This window comes from Protopterus annectens, chromosome 7.part0 (assembly GCF_019279795.1).
Source record: "Protopterus annectens isolate FY-2018-M chromosome 7.part0, PAN1.0, whole genome shotgun sequence".
NCBI classification, from domain to species: domain Eukaryota; kingdom Metazoa; phylum Chordata; order Ceratodontiformes; family Protopteridae; genus Protopterus; species Protopterus annectens.
In genome coordinates, this window is record NC_056739.1 from 875,602,226 (window position 1) to 875,626,956 (window position 24,731).

At 38.0% G+C, this 24,731-nt stretch overlaps 1 protein-coding gene across 1 annotated transcript in view; it reads right to left on the reverse strand.

Moving 5' to 3' along the window:
• Nucleotides 1-24,731, reverse strand: part of LOC122806757 (beta-hexosaminidase subunit alpha-like) — a 906,429-nt gene that overhangs the window by 513,077 nt on the left and 368,621 nt on the right. The window contains exon 6 of the mRNA XM_044077450.1: nucleotides 22,745-22,846. Within this exon, the coding sequence (XP_043933385.1) occupies nucleotides 22,745-22,846 (102 nt within the window). The remainder of the gene's footprint in view (nucleotides 1-22,744; nucleotides 22,847-24,731) is intronic.

The following is a 24,731-nucleotide window of genomic DNA, read 5'->3' on the forward strand; positions in this document are numbered from 1 at the left end:
GGATAAGGATAGCACTGTCAGAGAAGGCCCTATATTCAAGAATCTTAGTGATTATGTACCCGTAAATCACCCTCTAGTAGAGGCTTTTTTGAAAGTAACTGAGGAAGAGTTGCATCACTACTATGAGACTAAGACATATAATAAATTAAAGAAATCAGATAATTTAACATTCAATGAAAGAAAAAGCTTGAATAACCTGCAATTAAACAAGAATATTGTAGTTAGGCCAGCAGATAAAGGTTCTGGTGTTGTTGTCCTGGACAAAGAACATTACATGAATGCTATGCATGATATGTTACAAGACAAATTTTATGGTATCATTAATACATCAGACGTTCATGACACCTGTAGGTATGTATTTGATACCCTTACTGATATTTACAAAAGTAATTTAATTGATAGAAATACCTATGAATACCTTATGGTTGAGAAACCAATGTTGCCTCTAATTTATGGACTTCCTAAGTTACATAAAGACTTAAGTAACCCACCAATGAGGCCCGTTGTATCTGGAAGAGGGTGGGTTACTGAACATTTATCAGTGTTCATAGAGAAGCATTTAAGACTCATTTTGAATAAAAATAAATTTGTCTTACGTGACACAAAGCAATTTTTGGTAGACCTCTATGAATGCATCACACATTGTGACAATATTAATACTTGTTATTTTGTCACCCTAGATATACAGTCCTTGTTCACTGCAATACCCAATGAACTAGGTTTAACTTTTGTCACAAATTATTTAAAAGAATGTAGTGACTATTCTGAATTGTTGATAGATCTGATTGCCCATTTTCTTGAACTTGTGCTTTATAATAACATGTTTATGTTTGATGATAAGATTTTTAAGCAACATGAAGGTGTAGCAATGGGCACTCCTTGTGCCAACAGCTACGCCAACATGTTTCTAGCATTTTGGGAACAAGAAGTTTTGTTTAAAGAAAAGTTTTTTAAGGAATATGTCATCTTCTTTCGTAGATTTGTAGACGATGTCTTTTTTCTATGGAATGGAACAGTAGATAACTTAGAAAAGTTTTTAAACATCATGAATAGCTTGACAAATTGTTTGAAATTCACTATGCAATACTCCTATGAGAAAGTGGTGTTCCTAGATGTTTATGTAGAAAGGTTACACAATGGTCTCATCAACACAGGGGTATATCGGAAACCTTGTCACAGCAACATGTTACTACATAGGACAAGTATGCACCCACCCTACATTTTTAAAAATATAATTAAAGGACAATCTTTAAGATGCTCTAGGCTAAATCCGTCAGAAATAGGCTTAGAAAAAGATCTGTCATGTTTACGAAATAGATTAAAGAATAGGGGCTACAAAATTAGTGAAATAGATCAATACACTACTGAAGCCCTCAATTCACGTGATGCTAGAGGTAAACCTTATTTTGGTCCAGTACAGGATATCATTAGAACTGATATTTCTTCGACACCCTTGAATGTCAAATTTGCAACAAGTTATACAACAGACTTATTTGAAGTCAAGAATATCATATGTAAACACTGGGATATGCTAAAGGCTGATGAAGAGATTTCTAACATAGTTGGCAAAGAACCCTCTTTTATATATAGGAACAGAAACAACTTAAAAAGACTCCTCTATTATCCTAAGAAAGCTATACAGCATGTTAGTTCAGGACATACAGAAAAATGTGGTCATTGTAATTTTTGTTGTTATATTGACAACAATACCACATTTATCCATCCAGATAATGGTAAAACATTTTATTTTAGAACACATGCGAATTGTATGACACCTAACGTTGTTTACCTGGCAGTTTGCAAAATATGTTCATCATTTTATGTGGGTAAGATGAACCGCCCACTACGTGACAGGATAAGAGAGCATATTTATAACATCAGAAAAAGTAATACACAGAATGCTTTAGCCAAGCACACTGTCTTACACAACACTCAACATGAATTTCAATTTAGGGTACTAGAAGTAATAGAACCTAATGCAAGAGGAGGTAACATAATGACATATACAGAGGAGAAGGAAAACAACTGGATTATTTTGCTAAGAGCAGATAGAGGCTCAGGACTAAATGACAAAGTCTCTATCAAACCTGCACTTAGAAAACGCAGACACATAAAGATATGAGAATATTTAGTCATTTTTAAATTGTAATAGATATATATAAATAATTTTTATAATGCATTTTAACAACAAGAAAACTTTTATAAAAGTTTTATACTATCATTTGTTGTATTCAAAGGATGCGCTTTTTTAAATGGAGTTAGTTTTTTATATATATATTTTTATATATATATTTTATATATATATATATTTTTATATGATTAGTAGCAGTAATGAATGCACTGATATACTTTTGTATTTGCTGCTTTAAATGTTAAGTGAACTAATTGATGTGTGATGATGATTAGTTCATTTGAATTGTACTCACCATGTACTTTAGTATTTAAACTGTCTATGTTAAGCAAACATTGTGATCTGATGAAGCTATTTTTTAGCGAAAGCGCTTATCCATTTGTTTTACTAATAAACGTATCTGGCTTTGAATATAAGATTTGACCCTTGCTTTTGCTCTTGTGCTACGTTTTTTATTATGTATTTATATTGTGCCTTTTCCTACTTTAATACTTTATTTTGCTTTTGCTGCTATTCTTAAAAGTGTTCAATTGCATTTATACCACGTCTTTTATAACTGCTTGTTAGTAGCCTGATTACATTGAGAACATTGCCCTACCGAATTGCTACTTTATACTGTTTTTTTTGCTATTGTGACTATGATTTTAAGCTAGTTAAATTTCAAATACTTCTGCACTTAGCATAGTCTATATTCAGTCTTACGGAATCTAGATTGCCTTGTATCACTTCAGCATGAAAACCCAGCTCTTCACTGAGATACTGAAAGATCTGAGGCATCCATTGCTTCCAACTAACTACAAGTGCCTGCTTCTGTTCTTAATATTGCACTTTTAATTTGTATTTATATTCTACTGTCTTGTCTGAATTGTCGGAACTGTGTCTGGCCACATTTTACTGCAAGCTGTACTAGTTCGGCTGTAGCATAGCCCAGTTCCAGGCTTGCTGTTTCTCGGTCTGTTTTGTAACCTCTAAGCATCAAATTCAATCCATCTTTGTTGAATAAGGCCATTCTGCATCCTTGTGGGAGGAGAGCGCTGTCTGGGTCCCATCTAATCGAGGGTGACTGGACTAGAGCTCAGAGATTGCATCTTATTTGCTAGTTTGAGTTAAAAGGGTTACTTCTTGTTCTATATAAGCCATGCATCTGTGCTTTTTGTGTGTAGCGTTAGTCACCATTGATGGTTATAGTAAACGTTTTGGTCATTAAAATTTTCCCTTAGCACTTTGCTTGTGGCCCTTCAGAGGTTTTTCGAGGCTCAACTTTACTGTCAGGTAGACCACTAAACTTAGCCTCAGAGGTTACAATACACCTCTCACTCACTAGTCATTCTTGGGTGTGACCTCTCCTCCTGACCATATACATTTATCTAACACTATGGATGTACAATTTCCCACAGTTTCTCCAGCCAGCTTGGTCGACATGGGCATCCTGAGACTCTGTAGTAACTGCCTCATGTTCACCAACAACCCTCTGCTCCTAGACCACACAAACTCAACATGTGAGAGATGCTACTATATTAAGAACCTTGAATCCATGCTCTCCCACACACCAGTCAGTATATATAACAATGAGCAGGTCGTAGGCATGCACATCTCACCTTCTACTCCACCAAAATCCACATCCTACATACCTACATATGTGGAGGTCCTCACCAGAAACATACCTAAACACCAGAGACCTCCCAAATATAAATGTAGGTATGCTACATATAATACTTCCTCTATAGAACACAATACACATAATAGCTCACATACTGGTGTCTCACCTGTCAAGCCCTTAAGGCAAAACACAAAACCAAACATATTAGTCACAGGTGATTCCATCATGAGGCACACACAAGTCCTTTTCATGAGGCTGGATAAGGAGAAGGTCATGGTCAGCTGTTTGTTAGGTGCCAGGATCTGCCATATCACACTTGCACTCAAGTCTCTCAGCAACAGGTACTGTTATGACTCTGTCATAGTCCATGTTGGTGTGAACGACTTCAGAAGTACCTCTCTGAACTATATGGAGAGAGACATGATTGAGCTCTCGGACTGTGTGTCTCAGGCTGATGTCCCTAGCCTTAAGCACCATTTTACCTTCACCTAGAATGATGCCTCAATACAAACAGAAAATGATTGACTTCAATAATTGGCTTACTTTCTGGTGTCATTACAAGGGGATCCAGTATCTGTCATTCTGGGATGACATGATCGACAGACCTCAATGCTTTGGCAGAGATGATCATCTGTTACCCCTGGGATTTTGGCTACTGGCCAAGGATCTTCCCACCCGCATAGTGCCTTTTTTAGGCAGTGTCTCAAGGACAAAATTCCCTGATGTAAAAACTCCATCTAAGAACAACCTCAAGGTTTTGCTGCTAAACGCTAGGAGTCTTGATGCCACCGGAAGCAGTCCTCACCTTGGAAGACAGACATTTGTGCAGTCATGGAGACCTGGTTCAATTTCATGGAGAGTACCCCAGCCATATCAGCCTATACCTCCTTCCACACGTTCAGACCACAAACTGAAGGTGTGAAAACTAAAGGAGGCAGTGTATCAATATTCATTAAAGATAAATACACCTCCAGCTTGATTAGACAGCATGATTCCCTGGATATACTAAAGGTACAATTAACTGTTGGTAGGACACCTATTCAAGTCATTGCCAACTACAGGACCCCCTCCATGAATCAGAACACCCACTCTGCCTATTTGGATCCACTTGAGTCTATCAAGACACATCCGAACACCATGGTTTTGGGTGATTTTAACTACCTATTCATTGACTGGGGAAATTACTCTTGCGGAAGCTCACTTACCAAAAGTTCCTCAACTTCATTAACTCCAGTGTCCAGGACCTGCTAGTTGAACCCCCCCCCCCCCCACAAAGGGTGCCAGCATCCTGGATCTGGTGCTTACCAATATGAGGGGCCACTGTAGCACCCTCATTGTGAGGTCTTCTCTGGTGAGAGACCATAAATAAGTCTCATTTGAAGTTACTATCAAACCTGACCCCCCCCCCCCCGGTAGCACAAACTAAACTAAAAAAATTCTTCAAAGCAGATTATAACCTCTTACTCGATGGTATAAATACCTTAACTGAACTTTCTCCCTCAGATGGAACTGGCAATTATGTTGACTTCTACAAAAATGCCTTATACAAACACATGAACAACTGCATTGACTTGGACGTAACTGATAGGACCAAAACAAGCTCCTCAAGAAAGAGCAAACCTGTCTGGTGGACAACTGCCATTAACAGGCTTTAAATAAGAGGAAGAAATTGCTGTCTAGGAGTAAGAAGGAGCAAGCCCCAAACTGGAAACACTCCCTCCTTAGCTTAAACAAGCAAATAAGACTCCTTGTAAAGTTCTCCAAAGCTAACCAGCTTCCTCAACTAAGAACAACCATAAGGCATTCTTTAGTTACACCTGTAACCAAAAACGAAAGGCTCAGATTTGTGCTGAACTGGTAGTTAATGACAACGCATATATCAAGCCTGTGGACACTGATAACCTGTTAGCTGACAGGTTCTGTGAAAACATCACTCCCCTTTCTCCACCACACTTACCCAAAGACATCCCTACCACCTGTCCTCTACCCTGCACCTCTAAAGAGTAGGTCATGAATGCCCTCTCTAAGGTAAAAAAAAACAGCATCCATGGGACCTGATGACATCCCAGGCTGTGTCCTGCATGGGCTCAAACAAGAATTAGCAACACCATTGGGTACTCTTTTCAATCATAGTCTAAGCACTGGCTTTGTCCCTTCGTCCCAGCTGAATGGAAAAAGGACATTGTTATCCCCTTTTAAAAAGGTTGTGCTTCCACTGATCCTGGGAACAAGGTTGTGCTTCCACTGACCCTGGGAACTATAGACTTATTAGCCTGACTAGCCTTATCTGCAAGGCCATGTAAAGAATCATCATGGACCTCACCAACAAAGACACTGGTAACCTCCAAATACCTGATCCTACTCAATTTGGATTTGTCAAAGGGAGATCATGCCTGGTAAACCTGGTGGACTTCTTCGAGACAGTCACCAAGGCCCTTGATGAGGGGAAATCTGTGCATACAGCCTACCTAGACAGCCAACACAAGCATAATTGACAAACTCACCCAACTAGGTATCAACCCGCATCTCATTAGATGAGTTACTAATGATTCACTGATAGAACCCATATAGTCAAAGTAGGGGAATCCACCTCCAGCAGCAGACGTGTAACCAGTGGTATTCCACAGGGATAAGTCCTGGGAGGTCTGTGTCTGACAAAGTTTGCCGATGACTGCAAACTGGGAGTGGTCATAGAATCTCCAAACAATATTAACATCTTACAAGAGGGTCTTACACAAACAAATGTCTAGTGCCAAAGTGATGGCATTAAACTCAATGCAAAAAATGTATTATCATCCCTTTCGGTAAGAGTGATGTTTCTGATAACTACCACATCAATAACAATACCCTAAGTATGCACTCAGTGGTGAGGGACCTAGGCAACCTTACTTTTGATCACCATGTCTCCACAGTGGTATTCTATACTGCTCAACTCATAAATAAGGGCATTGCCTCCAGTAAAAAAGAAGTTATAACCTCCCTTGTACTCTTTCCTTATCAGGCCAATAATGAATACAATGCCTCTTTTGGTATGTACCTTCCCAAGCACCTGCAGAAAATGGAGAGACCACAAAGGTTCCTCACAAGGAAAATTCAAGGTCTTCAGCATCTGTCCTATTAGGATCATCTGAAATCACTGTTATTATATTCTGTTTCACATACAGACTACTCGGAGACGATCTCTGCCTTGCATATAAAGCAATCTCTGACCCTGCTTTATTGGAAATGATGCATATCCGTAAGTCAAATGGTACGCTGGTTACTCGCTCTAACAGCCTTAATCTGTATGTGACATTAATAATAACCTGCTGGAGGGACAGATTTGGAACCCAGGGGTTACCACACCTTTGGAACAGACTCCTGCTTCATATCAAGCAGAACACCTCATTGGCCCTCTTCAAACGCAATCTGGGCAATTGGATAGGCAACCTAAATTCACCCCAGGGGTTCCACCTTTGTTCCTCTTGGACAGGGGCGACAGGTGCTGATCATGGAAATAAGGGTAAAACTTGGCTAAGTTTGTAAAAGCCCTAGGGTCATTAGACTAGTAACCTACTATAATCCTATGATCCAATTAAATGATGAAAAGAATTCTGATGAATCATTAATAATTCACAATTTAACTAACAAAATGTAAGTCAGTGAAAAGCCCAAAATGTGACACAGCTCCAACATTACACTGAGCAATGTGTTATCACAGCCTGAAACAAAATTATTAAGTTAGTCACCCACTTAAAGATCTTTACTTTAGTGCAAAACTGCTACAGTGTTGCATACAATGGTTTTGTGTCATACTTGTTCAATACTTCTCATGTGCAAAGCAGGACATGAACAATTTGTGATAATGCAAATTATGTGGTTATAATACATTGGAGTTTACTGTTCCATCTGAAATTACTCAGACAGGAATGTAATGTTCAGGAACTGTAAACGTCAGACAAAACGTTACTATTTTATCTAATTTTTCTTTCTTAAGGGAACATTTCACATATATGTCATTATCAATGTTTTTTATGATGCTCTTGAAAGACAGAGGGGGAGTGTGTAACACACTATTGCCTTTTGTCAGAGAACCAAACAAACTAAAGAAATCCCTCTCTTTTTTGTGTTTTTCGGCTTTTCCCGGTTAGGGGTCGCCACAGCAGAACTCCGGTCCGCTAGTAATTGGCAGTTGATTTTTTACGCACCGGCTTGCCAGGCCTGACGCACAACCTTCAACGAAGGTACACCCATTCACGCATGTTTCCACGTATAAGACGGTCTAGCTGAGAATCGAACCGGACAGCGTCTTACTGTGAGGCGAGAACGCTACTGCAGCACCACCACCGCGGTCAAGTCTTAAAATGCAAACAGCAGTCTACACTGCTTGTCTGAAGTAAGTTAAATGCCTCATTCAGTTACTTTAAACAGTAATGCCATGCACGTTCATCTCAAATTATTTTTAAGATGCTGCCCCTGTGTCAACAGATTATATTATAATTCAGCTCTGTGAATCACTCACTTGTTTTCATAGATTAGCAGGTCATCTTTCAGTAACCTCCACTGCATTAAAACTCATTGTGCTTTACCTGCAACACAGTGGTTGTTAGAAATAAGTACAATGTTATAACACAACAACTACGGCACAGCACAACTGACAAGAGTACAGTAAGTTGTGAGAGGGGCTACAAATGACTTCAGTCTCATAGCAGAGGTATGGAAAATTGGTATGGTAAACTGCTGAAACTATTGTAGCTGTTGACACTACTGCAACAGAGATTTTCTCTCAGTCTTGGTGTCCAGTCAAATTGTTCCAGCAACCAAATGCAATAAACAAAAGAAGATTCCATTTCCATGCATTTGCCTGTTTAAGGTATTTATAAACGAATAAGAAACATAGCTGTGTGTTTAAATGCAAATAGATGATTATATACTCTCCCCTACCCACGGTGATATAGTAAATACATCTTGATGCACTGACTGATGAAACTCTCTCCATTAAAGCCCACACATTACAATAATCTCAGAAAGGACTAAATCAACTGAACTTCACCTACAATATTTCCAATCTTCTCGTCTAAGCCAGCATAGGCTACACTCTAAAGTGCGCTAGCCTGTTAAAAGGATTTAAAGTTTTTTGTGAAGTTTATTGTATCCTCTGCTTAAAAAAAGAAAAAAACAAAAAAAAATTCTTGTTTCCCGCCTTTTCTAAGCTAGTCTAGTCCAATTTTCAGGTTCTGCTGAAATCAGGGCTGTGGTATAAGTTCCTGTGTTGCCCTTATCCTTACTTGGATAGGAGGAAGTTTCTCTTTTCACCAGTGAGAGTAGTGAGGTTTGAGCAGCCTATCTGTCCCTGGAGGAGTGGTCTCAGCCCAGCAACTAGTAGTTTACTGGCTGTTTTGAGCTAATTCCTAGGTCTTTCATCTCCCTGCCTTAAAACCCACATTTGCGCGGTTTTGCGCACCGCCGGTTAGCTAGGGTTAAACTATTCCAGGCTCCATGAAGTCTGCTCTTCAATTTTTCCCTTGGAACTAGCCAAACTCTCAAATTAAGCACTCTAACTTTCCTTTTACAGCCCAGCACTTGCTCCAAGCTCTCAGTAAGCACTAAAATGCTAAGACTACACCTTCCCCTTTACTATACAATAGTACAAGGCTCCCTATTCGTCCCTACCGGACATCCAGTAAAACAGTTCATTTACCCATACAGGCATGTCCAAAGGGCAGTTTCAGGTATACTCTACAGTCCAGCTGGTGAATCTGGGAATCTTGAGGCAATGTTACAATTGCCTCATGTACAAAGACAACCCTCTCCTCCTTCCAACAGACAAATGTATGGGAGAGATGCAAATATACAGCCAAACTGGAGGCCAAGCTCTCTCAACCTAAGGCTGGAACAGCCAGTCAGGAGGAGAAGGGAAACACTTGCACCACACTTCCAGTCTCACATAAAACAGTCATACATACACCAGCAAATCACACACATAAATACACAAAAACATACTCGGCGGCTCTAAATAAAAATCTGCTTAAGCAGCAGAGACCTCCAAAGCAGACATCCAAGCAACCTCCACCCTCAAACAACCACCACGTATCACATACTTCACAAAATCAGTGTGTCACGCAACCACAGCCCTTAAGGCATAACAACACACCCAATACACTAGTAATAGGTGACTCTATTGTCAGGCACACTGACGTTCTACTCACTAGACTGAACAAGGAGAAGATTACTGTAAGCTGCCTGTCGGGTTCCAGGATCCGCCACATAACACAAGCACTCAGGTCACTCCAAAACAAGTACAAATATGACTCTGTCATTGTACATGTTGGTGTGAACGACCTGAGACGTACCTCCCTGGACTACATGAAAAGAGACAGAGGAGCTCGCTGATCATGTAGCCCAGGCCAGTATGACCCTGACCCTGAGTAGCATCTTGCCCTCACCAAGAATGATGCCACAGTACAAAGAAAAAAGTATCAGTTTTAACAATTGGCTAAGCTATTGGTGAAATTCAAAGGGGATCCAGTGTCTGTCAGCCTGGGATGACATGCTTGACAAGCCACGCTACTTCGCCAGAGATGGCTTGCATCTGTCACCCTTAGGCTTTCGAATACTGGCCAAGGCTCTTGCCACCCCCATAGTGCCTTTTTTAGGCAAGGCTCAAAAGACAAACCCACCTCCATACACAAAACAAGTAACCAGAAACTGAGGGTAATGCTACTCAATGCCAGAAGTCTAAACCTCAAAATGCACGCACTTGAGGCACTCCTTAGCATGGAGCAAATCGATATCTGTGCAGTAACAGAAACCTGGTTCAAAGCTCCAGAGAGCACCCCAGCACTACCAGGCTGCAACTCATACCATACCTTTCGGCCCCAGAACCCGGACCGAATACAAAAAGAGGGGGTGTATCCATTTTCATAAAGGATACCCACACCTCCAGGTTAGTAGCACAGCACGAGGCCATGGAGACCATCCATGTGCAACTAACAGTGGGCAAAGCTGCTTTTCAGATCGTAGCTTGCTACAGATTACCTACTTTGTCTCAGGACCCCCACTCTGCATTCCTGAGAACACTGGAAAATATAAAGGTCCTACCCTAACACCATGATATTGGGATATTTCAACTACCCAAACAATGACTGGGATAACTACTACTACTATAGTACAAACTCCTTTGCCCAATGCTTCCTAGAGTTTATAAACTCAAACACACTGGAACAGCTGGTCACCATGCCCACAAGAGGTGACAACATATTGGACCTGATCATCACCAACATGGGGTATCAGTGCTCCACACCTGAGGTAAACTCCTTGCTGGTAAGATCAGATCATAAACTAATCACACTGGACATCCACATCCACACCCCGACCCCACCCCCAATCAAGGAAACCACTGTGAAAAACTTTTCAAAAGCCAACTTCATACTTTTCAAGACCGAGGTGGAAAGTTTCAAATCCCCCTTGCTAAAGAAGAATGCTGCCCAAACCGCAGAATCCTTTACAAATGCATTCTATGAGCATCTACAGGAATGCATGGCTCGAGCCATCACAAGTAAAACCAAGACTCACTCCTCCAAAAAGAGGAAACCAGTCTGGTGGCCCCCGGCCATAAATAAGCTATACAACAGAAGGAGGAAACTATTACATGATAGAGCAAAATCCCAAAAAGGAAAGGCATCACTGATTAATAATAGCAAGAAACTACGATCCCTCATAAAATCATCCAAGGCCAGTTTCAAAAGAAAAATTGCCAAAGACTCAAAAGATAACTACAAAGTGTTCTTTAGCTATGTCAAAAAATTAGGTGGCAACTCTCAGATATGCTCTGAGCTAGTGCAAAATGGCAAAAAATACACTGAACCAACTGACATTGCCAGCATCCTGGCTGACAGGTTCAGTGCAAACTTCACCCCCACTCACCCCCAAAAGGGCCCGTGTCCATCCCAGAATAATGCAGAGCCCCCAGACATCACAGACATGCAAGAAAAACAGCCCTCTCCAAAGCTAAAAACACAGCATCAATGGGACTGGATGGTATCCCAGGCTGCGTCTTACACGAGCTCCAAAAGGAACTAAACCCTCACCTAAATTCACTGTTCAAACTCAGCCTTACCACAGGCTAAGTACCCAAAGAATGGTGTACAGCAACAGTCATCCCGCTCCACAAAGGTAGTGCCACAACAGAACCTAGGAACTATCGCCCTATAAGCCTGACTAGCCTGGTCTGCAAAGCTATGGTGCGAATCATCATGGAACTCATAAACAGAGATACTGGGAACCTCCAGACACTGGACCCTACCCAATTCGGCTTAGTTAAAGGCAGATCCTGCCTCCTAAACCTAGTTGACTTCTTTGAAACAGTTACCAAGGCCATAGATGAAGGAAAGGTAGTCCACACAGCCTACCTGGACCTCGGCTAAGGCTTTCGACACCATTCCTCACTCTGGCATCATAAATAAGCTCACCAGCTTGAACATTAACCCCTATGTCACAAGATGGGTTGCCAATTGGCTCACGGATAGAACACACATGGTCAGAGTTGTGGGTGGCATGTCAGACTCTAAATCAGTTACAAGTGGTGTCCCACAGGGCTCGGTCCTGGGACCCCTCCTGTTCGGTATATACTTCTCTAAGGTACAGGCAAGCAAGGGAGGACTATGGCTGACCAAGTTTGCAGATAACTGCAAACTGGGGGCTATAATCGACTCTCCAGTTGACACAGACATTCTCCAGAAGGGTCTTACAGAGACAGATACCTGATGTCAGAACCATGGCCTCAAGCTGAATGCCAAAAAATGCATAGTCATCCCCTTTGGGAAAAACAAAGTGCCCACGAATTATCACATAGGTGGTAATCCACTAAGTACAGAAGATGAAATTAGGGACTCGGGTAGATAGCAACCTCTCCTTTGAAAATCACATTGCCATAGTGGTTAGAAATTCCTTCTATGTAGCTCACCTAATCACGAAAGGGTTCACCTCTAGATCGAGAGAGGTCATTGTGTCCCTCTACTCATCACTCATGGCCCATAACAGAGTACAATGCTCCAACTGGAATGCACCTTACTCGACACCTGCAACAGCTGGAAAGACCACAGAAGTACCTCACCAAGAGGATCATGGGCCTCAAAGAGATGCCCTATGCAGCTCGACTAAAGAAACTCCAGCTCTACTCGGTTGCTTACCACCTGCTCAGAGGTGATCTCTGCCTGACGTATAAGGCCATGTACAACCCGGAATTAATGGACATGCTCCACCTCAAGAAAACCAAATCTCTTAGAGCCACACGCCAGTGAATTAAACCTCAGCACAACGATAAACAGGACATGCTGCAGGGATAGATTCCTGTCGCAGAGACTTCCCTCACTCTGGAATAGAATCCCAGTTTATGTTAAGCAAAGCCCCTCACTGACTCTCTTCAAGAGAAATCTTGATGAGTGGATGGGAAACCGTAAATTTACCCCTGGGATCACTTCAGTGTCCCTGCTAGACAGAGGCCCTGGAAACTAATTTAAAAGGGAGGCGAAAGCCAACACATTCTAGCTAGGCTTATAAATGCCCTTGGGCAGATAGCCTAGTACCTACCTATGAACCTATAACAGCCACTGCTCTTAACATCTTCATAGCAAGACTAGAAAAGGGATGCCTTATTTTTGCCCTTTGTTCTTCTCAGAGCACTTCTCTATTTGCAGAAGACAAAGTAAAAACACTTATTTTCCTTACAATGGTGTTCCTTGCTATGCGCACTTCCATCAAACAAACAAAAAAAGAAAATGGTTTCAGATACCTTCAAGGGCCCCCTTTTGTCTAAACTTGCTAGCCTTTAAGCTTCTTCACAAAGACATACGTCTCTTGGAAAAAAATTCCTCTGATCCAGTTCTTAGAAACCATACTGCTATTCAGGTTAATAGACACCTTTACACCCTAGCTGTTGGGGAAAACTCCCATTTCCAAAATTTTGCTCCTGCCTCCTTGAACTCTTGTAGATAATATCAAACAAATCTCTTACCTTCACCATTTCCAGAAGGAAATAACTTCAAACAAGACAAATGTTCATGTTTTAAGGGTAAAGGCTGATGAGCCTGCTTATTCATCACTAGCATTCATTCATCTGCATCCCCCTTTTTCCCCATTTTTCACATGGGGTCACTTCAACTGTGACAATCATCTAGAGCCAAGGTTTACACCACTGGGTGTCTAGCCCTGTTGGGTTATCATCAAGCATTATTATTCATCTATTTCACTTGCCTCCTTGCTGTCTTTGCCTACTAATAGTACACAGGTAATTATATTCCAGCTTATACATTTATATACATTGCATCCACTGGTTTTATATAGATCAACCTACATATATACTTGCTTCTCCTCTCGTTAGATATGGTTTCTAATCCTCTCTACTTGACAGTTCACTTGGATTTTTGCAAATGTTATTTGAATTCTTATGATGATGTAACTAAAATTACAATAAAGCACTTAACCAGAAAAGCAGTACTTGTAATAAATAGTAAGCACTTTTCTTCTCACAACAAATCTATAGAACGTCATCGGATATTTAAAATAAAACAAGTTCCTTTAAATAGTAAACTGAGTCAGTAAACATTCACCAGCCATATTTTCTCTTTAACACTGCAAGTCTTACACTTCAAAAAACTTGCTAAATTTACACTGATATTCAATCTTGGAAACTAAAACGCATTAAATCTAAACTGCCACATAGTTTGTACTTGCCCAAAACTGTTTTTAAATCAGATCTCAAATATTCTATCGTTAAGTGAAAAATAAATTTAAAGTTTTTGCACTGTTTGTTGTGCCTTCCCCAAAGCATTTATTACATCATCATTTCCGAGTGCTCTTGCATGCTCAGCTATTCTGCCTTTCAGTTTCCCACAAGTGCAACCAATACAGAATGCATTATTACATGGCTGGCATTGTGCATAGTACACAATGCTGTTAGTTTCACAACTTAAACCTCTCTCCAATGTCCTTCCTGTGCACACATTTTCAATGTGGGGACTGTTTGTAATTAATGAACGACTCCAAAAAGACACAACAAACTTCTGAAATGAAGCCTGCAGATCAATTGACCTCGAATCCAGCAAAAGAGTAACCCAAATGAGGCGAAAAACAATTGGAAACGCTCAATAAAATTTTATTTAAGCCAAAAACCTTATAGCTTTTCGTCTGTGACTCTTCACCAACATCTTCAGAAAGTTTAAAATATCGCGCCACTGAAGTGACATATTTAAATATTAAAAACATATATCATGTGATCAGCACGTCCTCCACAATTCAAATTTGGGGAACAAATAGATTTTAAATTAAACAATGGATAAATATACAACTGTAATATTTTATCCAATATATTTTATCTACTGTTTGTCACATGAAGTAACTATATAAACACACTTAAACCAAAACTACCGTTGCTGATTACTACCAACTAAAAACAGCATGCAAGCAAAACTGCTATTAAGCTGCTAACTTATTATTCCATAAATTACTAAAAACAAACTAAACCAAACTATTAAATAATAATAAATTCAAACCAATGTCCTATATTTAACTCAAATAATAAATGAGCAAAAAACAAATAAATAAACATATATATATATATATACACTCTATATCAATATAAATAACTAAGTGGAGTTATACACGGTAAAGATTCACATATTCTTCTACCTTTCCAGGCTTCTCAATTTTAGTACACTAGTGACAGACAACATACTGTTCAAGCCTGGAAAATGATAGGCTTCAAGCTCTAACTGCCACATCAATTCCTTCAGTTCCAATATTAATGATTCAGGACCCTTCCTATTGTCCAACAACATCTGATCGATGGCCATGAAGTTGAATTCATGGGTCAGGGTTCTCTTTGATATGCTTTGCCAATGCATTATCCAATTTTTCTTTTTTGATAGCATATAAATGTTCATATAGGCGCTCTTGTAACCTCCAGTCCGTTTTGCCCACATAAAATACATGACACGAGGAGCATTTGGCCAGGTAAACCACATGTGCACTTGAGCAATTGAATCTCCCCTTGATGTTATATTTGGTCTCTTTGACCATAAAATGGGTACCTGCTTGAACATACCGGCAATATTTGCACATACTACATTTAAACGTACCTGATCTGGCCATGTTATTTTTGGGTTTCATTTCCAACATGTTCTTAATATTTGGGCCTCTCCTGTAGGTCACTTTAGGATAAGCCCCCAACTGGCTAAAGCCTTGGCTATCCAAAACAAGGAAACCCCAATTATTCTTGATGACAGAAGCTATTTCTCCCGCGTCTACATTATTAGTAGTAATGAAACTGCAGGAGTAAGCACTATTAGAATGGATATTTTGCAGTGGCAAAATAGTCTCAACTGCTGACTGGCTTAAAGTAGGTAGGTATGTGCCATTCTCCCTCTTAATGCAAACCTCCTCATACATTTCTGTAATCAAGTTATCTGGATAACCCCTATTGATAAAAAGATTTCGGATAAATTGGCATTCCTCTAGAAAATCACTATCCCTCGACACCATTCTAGCCGCCCTGACCAACTGGCCTTTGATTATCAATTTATTTTGATGAACTGGATGGTTACTGGCAAAGTGCAGATAAGAGTTGGAAAATGTGGTCTTATGATGCATCTTGGCTAGATAACAACTCTGAGATGTGTCCTCTAACAACTCCACATCTAGGTATGTGATCCTATCCTCCGGAAATTTAGAAGTAAATTTCAGAAATTCAGTGGAGGTGTTAAAGCATTCTACTAAAGAATCAACCACTTCCTTATCCCCCTTTAGGATGATAAAAATATCATCCAAAAATCTGGTGTATAATAAAGCTTTTTCTTGTATTATAACATTGGGAAATACAAATTCCTTCTCCCAAAAAGCCATCACCAGATTGGCAATGCTGGCCCCACAGGGGGATCCCACAGGTACCCCTATCAGTTGGTGGAACCATCGATTATTGAACAAAAAAAAATTACATGTTAGAATGATGTCCAAGAGATCCCTGAGCATTAAGATTTCTTTAGTTGGTGCTTGTTTGAAACTCATGATCGCTTGGATCCATTCCACTGCCACATCATGAGGGATAGATGAATATAAATCTATCACATAGATAGTTAGGAAGTGGCTGTCTATGCTAAACGGTGTTTTGCAAACTCTAGCCAAAAATGACCATGAATCCTTCGAAATATGGATTTCACTGGAGACGTACTTCTTCAAGATTGTATCCACAAGAAATTGATGTGGCAGTTAGAGCTTGAAGCCTATCATTTTCCGGGCTTGAACAGTATGTTGTCTATCACTAGTGTACTAAAATTGAGAAGCCTGGAAAGGTAGAAGAATATGTGAATCTTTACCGTGTATAACTCCGCTTAGTTATTTATATTGATATATAGTGTGTGTGTGTGTATATATATATATATATATATATATATATATATATATATATATATATATACACATATATATATATTTATTTGTTTTTCGCTCATTTATTATTTGAGTTAAATATAGGACATTTGGTTTGAATTTATTATTATTTAATAGTTTGGTTTAGTTTGTTTTTAGTAATTTATGGAATAATAAGTTAGCAGCTTAATAGCAGTTTTGTTTGCATGCTGTTTTTAGTTGGTAGTAATCAGCAACGGTAGTTTTGGTTTAAGTGTGTTTATATAGTTACTTTATGTGACAAACAGTAGATAAAATATATTAGATAAAATATTACAGTTGTATATTTATCCATTGTTTAATTTAAAATCTATTTGTTCCCCAAATTTGAATTGTGGAGAGCGTGTTGATCACACGATATATGTTTTTAATATTTAAACACGTCACTTCAGTGGCGCAATATTTTAAACTTTCTGAAGAAGTTGGTGAAGAGTCACCGACGAAAAGCTATAAGGTTTTTGGCTTAAATAAAATTTTATTGAGCGTTTCCAAGCATTTTTCGCCTCATTTGCATTACTCTTTTGCTGGATTCGAGGTCAATTGATCCACAGGCTTCATTTCAGAAGACTGTTTGTAATTACCTGTATTCAAAACAGGTATATGTCCATACTGGTTTGTTCAAAGGCACCTTATCACACGTGGTTTGCCCATGCTCAGCAATGCCTTCAATACTCCTCACCCTTTTATCTACAAATCTGGAGGCTTCTTGTAAGCACACACTGAGAACTTCTCATCCTCTCAACATATTCCAGCTTCTTGATATGTCACTGGTGTAAATAACTGATACTAAAACTCCATCTGCTCTGTTCTTACTTGCATTAAGGCCAGCCTCTGTCACTGGTGCATATATATCATCTGGTTACTCACCTCATTATCAGTGATGGTAGAGGAAGACAGACAGAGAAGTATTACTCAAGAAACCTTGGAATACGTTGAGAGGACATGAATCTCTCAATGGTTTCTTTTTTTCTCTTACATTTTCATTAAAAGAAGTCAATAACAGGGGAATAAAAGACAGAACACTGGTTTCATCAAGGCTAAAAGTTAATAATTTCTGAAAGCATACAAGCTGTTTTCAGATGGGGGGGCAGACCCCCAATAATGGAAGTAAAAGCACAGGCAATAACATGCGTCTTAGCAAGGATAACCTCTGTTTCAAGTTAGGTTAATAAGGGACTGTGTTAGCAGCTATTTGGCATAAATGGTCCTATTAAGATAGTTAAACTTTATTATTTGAAGTTGTACACAGTTAATGTGTTTACATAAATTATCATATTATAGAGATGTTCCGGGGTATTTTTTTTTTTACTTTTTTATTAGAACAAGAAAGCTTGTAAGATGTGACATCAGTTCCAAAATTGATAAGAAAAATACATATATACAGGATTAACCTACCAAACATTAATGGGTGGATGTAACCCAAATCAGGAAAAAGATATTTAAAAGAAACTACTTTATATAGTATGTGGGAATGATGACTTCTTACTTTAATGGCGACACTTTCCATTATTATCTTGGAATGTGAATGATCTCACAGGTATAGACAAAAATGAAAGAATACTTAATTACATTAAGGAATGTACAATAAAAATAGCAATCATTTGAAAAGAACTGAGCTTGTGTATTTGATAAACAAATGATTTCAGGATGGATATTCTGCAGATTATCAGGGACAAAAGAAAAGAGTACTTACATTAATTGACAGAGGAGCTCCAGTAGTGACAGAAGAGGAAAAAAGATAATAATGGCAGCTGTGTAGTAGCAAGGAGCTACTGGGAAGAGATGAGGATTATACTGCCATGTATTTATTTCCCATTTAAAACTACTATTATGGAACTTAAAAGTTTTGGGAGAAATTATCAGCTTTCAGCAGGGAATATTACTTGTAAGTGGGGAGTGGAATTTGATTTACAGCAATAAGGATGTATCCGTGGGAGGCCTAGAAGAGAAAAAAATAAAAATAGGGATATTTCTGAAAAAAAAAATGAAAATACTTGGTATGAAAAATGTGAATTCAGCAGAAGGAACTCTAGAGAATTTACATATTCACCACAGTACAATAAGTGGGCTAGACCAGACAGAAATTATATTTCACGGGAACGTGTGCATTTAATTGAGAACTTTTACACACATTCAATAACAACTTCAGATCATGTGCCAATAATTAAGACAAAAATGCAGAATAATGAAGTATAAATAAGACAGTGATGCTTCCCCTGCCAACCTGTTAAAAAGAGAGGAATTTAAAGGAATAGGTTGTAGAAATTTTCTGGGAGTTATTATGGAAGGTATAAAGTACTCCAAAAGTTACAGCTAATGAACGAGATAAAACAAAAGTGGAGTTTTAAAATAGGGGTTGAAATAAAAGAAATAGACCCGGGTAATAAGTAATAAGAATTATTTAGAGGGACTGACAAAGGTTAAAATATTACAAAATAAGGGGAATCTCACAGAACAAGAAGAGTCACAACTGCAAAGTACTAAAGAAAAATAAGGGAGTACATGGATAATATGCATGAGTTTAGAAAAATTGCTGTTAAGCAACTTTTTGACAACTCCAGGGCACAAAAACTTTTGGTACAACAACTTAAGCAACAGAAAATAGAAAGGGATGTTGCCAAACTTAGGGAGCCTATAAAAAGAAAAATAACCAGAAATCTTATAGAAGTATTAGAGATATTTTAGACATTTTATAAAACATCTTTAAAGCAGATAAGTGAGGAAATCAAGAAAAAGCACAAATGGAAATATTTACTGAAGATTTAAACATACCAAGATTAGAGGTAGATAAGGCTCAACAACTAAAACGTAAGTTAAGAGGAGATGAAATAAAATGGTAATGTACAACCTATCTAGATGAAAGTCTCCAGGAACATATGGTATTCCAGTGGATGTTTGTTAGCTAGGAGGGAAGAAAGTGATAAAGATCTGAAAGGTTTTGTTTAACAGTATTTTAAAAGTAGGGGAGACACAAACATCCTAGAAAAAAGTTGTGGTAGCTATAATACCTAAAGATGGTAAAGATCTATCTGATCCAGCTTCACATAGGCTCATATCAATTTTAAACCATGATTATAAAGTGATTATATGCATAATGTCTAAAAGAATGACCAAGGTGATGCCAAAATTGATGGATATGGACCCATGTTGTTTCCAGGAGGGGAGGCAAACATTTGACACCATCAGAAAAAGAATTTGACAGATTAAACTAGGATTTATGAATAGGGAATGGAAGTATTTGCATTTCCTGATGTAATAATAAAGTTAATTAGAAGGATACATGAAGGACTGGAGGGAAGGGTGTCCTCTTTCTCTTTCTTATTGTTTTAAATATAACACAAATAAAGTAAGGGACTCAGAAATTCAAGGATATAATTGGTATGGTATTTAATAAAAGTTGTCTTTACTTGCAGATTATATTATTTTGTACCTGATGGAACCAGAAAAGGATATCTCTTTGTTGTGGAACATTATGTGACCGTTTTTTTTTTTAAGGATAAAAAAAATAATGAAGGTGAAACAATGGCTATAGCTATGAACTATGTAACCATGCATGAATTAGTTAAGCTATACCCATATTTATGGGGACATGATAAAATAAAGTATTTAGGAGTGTGGATTAAAAGTGATTCTGTTATGGCAGCTAATGATATGTGGGAAGTGACTAAACAAAAGATGACACAAAAACTGAGAAATAGGAAGCACTTGTTTATGGATATGGATAGTAAAATACAAGCAGTGAAAATGTTTTAGTCCTTTTAGTTTTGTATAAAGGTCAGGTATATTTTTATCAATCAGAGTAAAAGCTGTGGATAGTAATTAAAGAGTTGAAGAATTTTATTTGGGAGGGCACAAGGGCAAGAGTCAAGTGGTATAAGTTGATTCTTCCAATAGCACAAGGTAGGATTACCTGACTTGAAGGGATATTTTAGAGATACACAGTTAAAGGTCATATACATATCACAAGCAGAAAGTTACAATTCAAAGTAGAAAGGGATGATGAAACGGGGGGGGGGGTAATTCAAGAAAAAAGGGAAAGAATGTGATTTTGGACATAGCTCCTTAAGGAGGAAAAACAGTCATACAGAATATTATACTCAGAGTAGAAGAATGCATTCTAAGAACGAAGCCAACACATGAATGGAGAAAGGAGATTCTGCAGACAAGGATAACTGCCAATAGAGGTATTGTGAATAGATAAGAGGGGATGGAATTTACTAGAGAAAGCTGGCAAATAAACCAAGGTATTGGGAACAAATATCAGAGAAGGAAAGTTAACAGAATGGGAAGAGGCCAACAACACATTTGGATTAAAGGTTAGTTATTGCCTTCCCTATTAGGGGTTGATAGAGTACAGACAAAGAGAAATGGATAGAGGAATCTTAAATGAAAGGTCTGCACAAATTGAGTTTTTAATTGAATAGAGAAAAGAAGCTGCTGTTAAAAAAGGGATACTTAGTAGGGCATATAAAATATTGCATCATAACTACAGGAATCAATCAGAAGAGGTCAGAAAAGATTGGGAAGAGAGATTAGATATGCAATTCCCAAAAACAATGGTAGGACATATGTATGGCTCCCAAATATCCAACAAAGTCTAGAGGAATTATGATTTTTGCTTGGAAGTATTTGCATAAACACTTTTATACCATAATCAGACCCCAAAGAGCTTTTCCTCAAGCAGATGACAAATATTGGAGGTGTGATGAGGAAGAGAGAGGTAACTGGGAACATATGTTTTAAGTGTGTAATGAGTTGGCAAACTTTCAAAATTCCCTACAGAGTACTGTATCAGGAATACTGGGAGAGTAAATGAGTATAAGTAAGGAAATTATTTTTGAGCTGGGATAACACGATCTGAACTGCCTAGACATAGCATGGCCTTAAGTTTTATTCTGGTGGCTTTCAAAAAAAAAACAATTTATAGAAAATGCAAATCAAAATCATAAAACAACTATACTTGGAAGTAGTGAACATTTTAAAATAAATAAAAGAACAGGAAATGGAATCTCTAGAAAAGGGTGAAGTAAATGTAGAAAAATTGGAAACTGTGTGAGGAATACATGTTGAAAATGTTTTGGAGGAGAAAAGATGCTTAAGAGAAGACAAAAATTGAACAATTTATAAAATGTTGCTTTAATTATGTGACATATTAATATGTGATGTACAGCTTTGTAAATGTGAACTTAATATGGCTTGATTACTTTTATATAAATATTAAGTTTACTTATTTCACAAATGATAAATCAATAAAGGTACTTAAAGAATTTCTCAATGGATATATAAAAGAGGTTGCTACATTTATAGATAAAAGGAAGATGAATATTATGGGTATTCTTGAGCATGACAAACAGCCTATGTTAAGGTCACTTTGAACAAACCAGAATGGATGTATGCCTGTTTTGAATGTAGGTATATTCTTAAAGCATATTCTTAATTCTGTGGAACTTAAATGAAGTTCTGTATAATACAGAAATATAAAAAAGCTCACATGACGAACCAACCACATAAAATACAATAATAACATACTCATGTTACAGTATAGAAAAGTATCAAAGTCAAATAACATTTACCTTTCTGCTAAGATCAGGGAAGGTGTAACTCTCATATGGAAAGGATGGATCATCCACAATGTGCCAGTGAAACACATTGAACTTATTATATGCCATAGCATCCTGAAATATAAACAAAGTATTACTAAACAGCACTCTTTTAAAAGAAAGAGATCTGTAACCAGAGAAACTGTGACTGGTTATAAATTGATAAAATACTCAACAGTCCACAAGGAACTATACAACCAAATAAAAAAATAATAAAAAGTCCGGACCACCAAGGTGATACGCTAAACTTTTATTTGTACCAAATAACGGAGTGCTTTTGCCAGAATCAAAGTCTGGCTTTTTCAGAGACTCTGGGCTTTTTATTTGGTTATAAACTGAGATTCAAAGGTCACAAACATTCCTTCTTGTGAGGGTTAATGTAATACAGTTTCCTACATTTTCTGTAATTTTCATTCTACTTTAGTACAAATATCAGTACAATGGTATTCTCTGCAAAGCTAAGAATAAAAATATTGCTCTTCTGTGTAATCCTACATGAAATCTTTCCTGAAAAGAGCATATTATATGGCACCAGTGAAGTAACATTTCATTCTCAGTTCCTCCTGCAGCAGCCTGGGCACAAAACATGGGGTGGTCAAGGAAAGCAACACAGCTCAGGCAGATGCACTATGGCAAGAATCTTACCAAAATGGTATCTTGCAATGACCCATGAAAGTCAATCAACTCCTCTCCACTTAAGTGTAAATCATGCCACAGCTCTAAGAAAGGAGTGTTAAGTTTCAGAAGAACTACACAATCCTAACACCAAAGATCACGAAGGAATTTAAAATGACATTATTAATGCACATCATTGAAGTAAGAAACTCAAATGCATTACAGTTTGCAGCACTTAGCAATGAACTAAGTTACACTGACTGGGCATATTTCTATCTAGAAAATGATCCACAGAATGCCTTCGCCTTTCTTCCAAACTATACATTTCAAACTAAAAATTCCTAACCACTTGTCAAGTACGGAAAAAAGTCAAGAGATGTAGTTCACTAAAGGCCTCTGTGGCATACTCAAAAAACATGACTTGACCCAGTCTGCATGGTAAACTACTCCCCCCCCCCCACATCCCAGGACTACCAACAGTGCATTCCGGTTAGGAACAATGCAAAGAAAAGCTACAAGTAAATTTAATGTTGAATACTAGAGAGTCACGCAGAGCAAGACACCTTCCAATCCAAAATTACTTTTCACAGAAATATTAACTGATTGCTCCAAAATAAACTACAACACAACTTTTCTCAGATACACTAAACAGTTCTCAAACCCTAAGTAATAAACTCCACTGTACTACAAATCAACTAATTTAACTCCATCTTCCAACATTTTACTTGGAAAAAAAATCCATTACTGAACACGATAGTGCAGGTGCAAAAGAAATATATCAGCTATCTCCATCACAACAGTACAACACTTAAAGGAAAACAGCCACTATAATCTCAAACAAACCTCCCAGCAAGCACATGTGACTATTGACCTACCTCTCTGCTCCCACATCTATGCAAATTACTGTAAGAAAAGCATAATCAAGCAACTGAATACTTTTACAAGTCAAGCCTGCTCACAAGCCATCAATCTGGATTCATCTGCGGCAGAAGCACCCAACTGCTATTTCATATATATCACTAACTTTACATTTACTTAAAATGAGCAAGACCTTTTTACTGGATCTTATTTTTTTTTGCCTTGTCCACTGCTTCCAATAGTCAACTCTCTTCATCTAAACTACCTTCATTACTTAATCTCTGGAGCTTCCACAATTTCTTGGTTCATAACTCTCTTCAGTAGATCTTTTACAGTTGAGACAAATCAAGGTGGCTGAAAGAAAAGGCAAAATTTAAAGGTACAATAGCAAATAATTCAGTGAAAAATAAAATATGAAATTATGGGAAATGAAAAACAAATACCAGCCTTAATATTTTACTGTACATAAAAGAACAGTGCACAATTT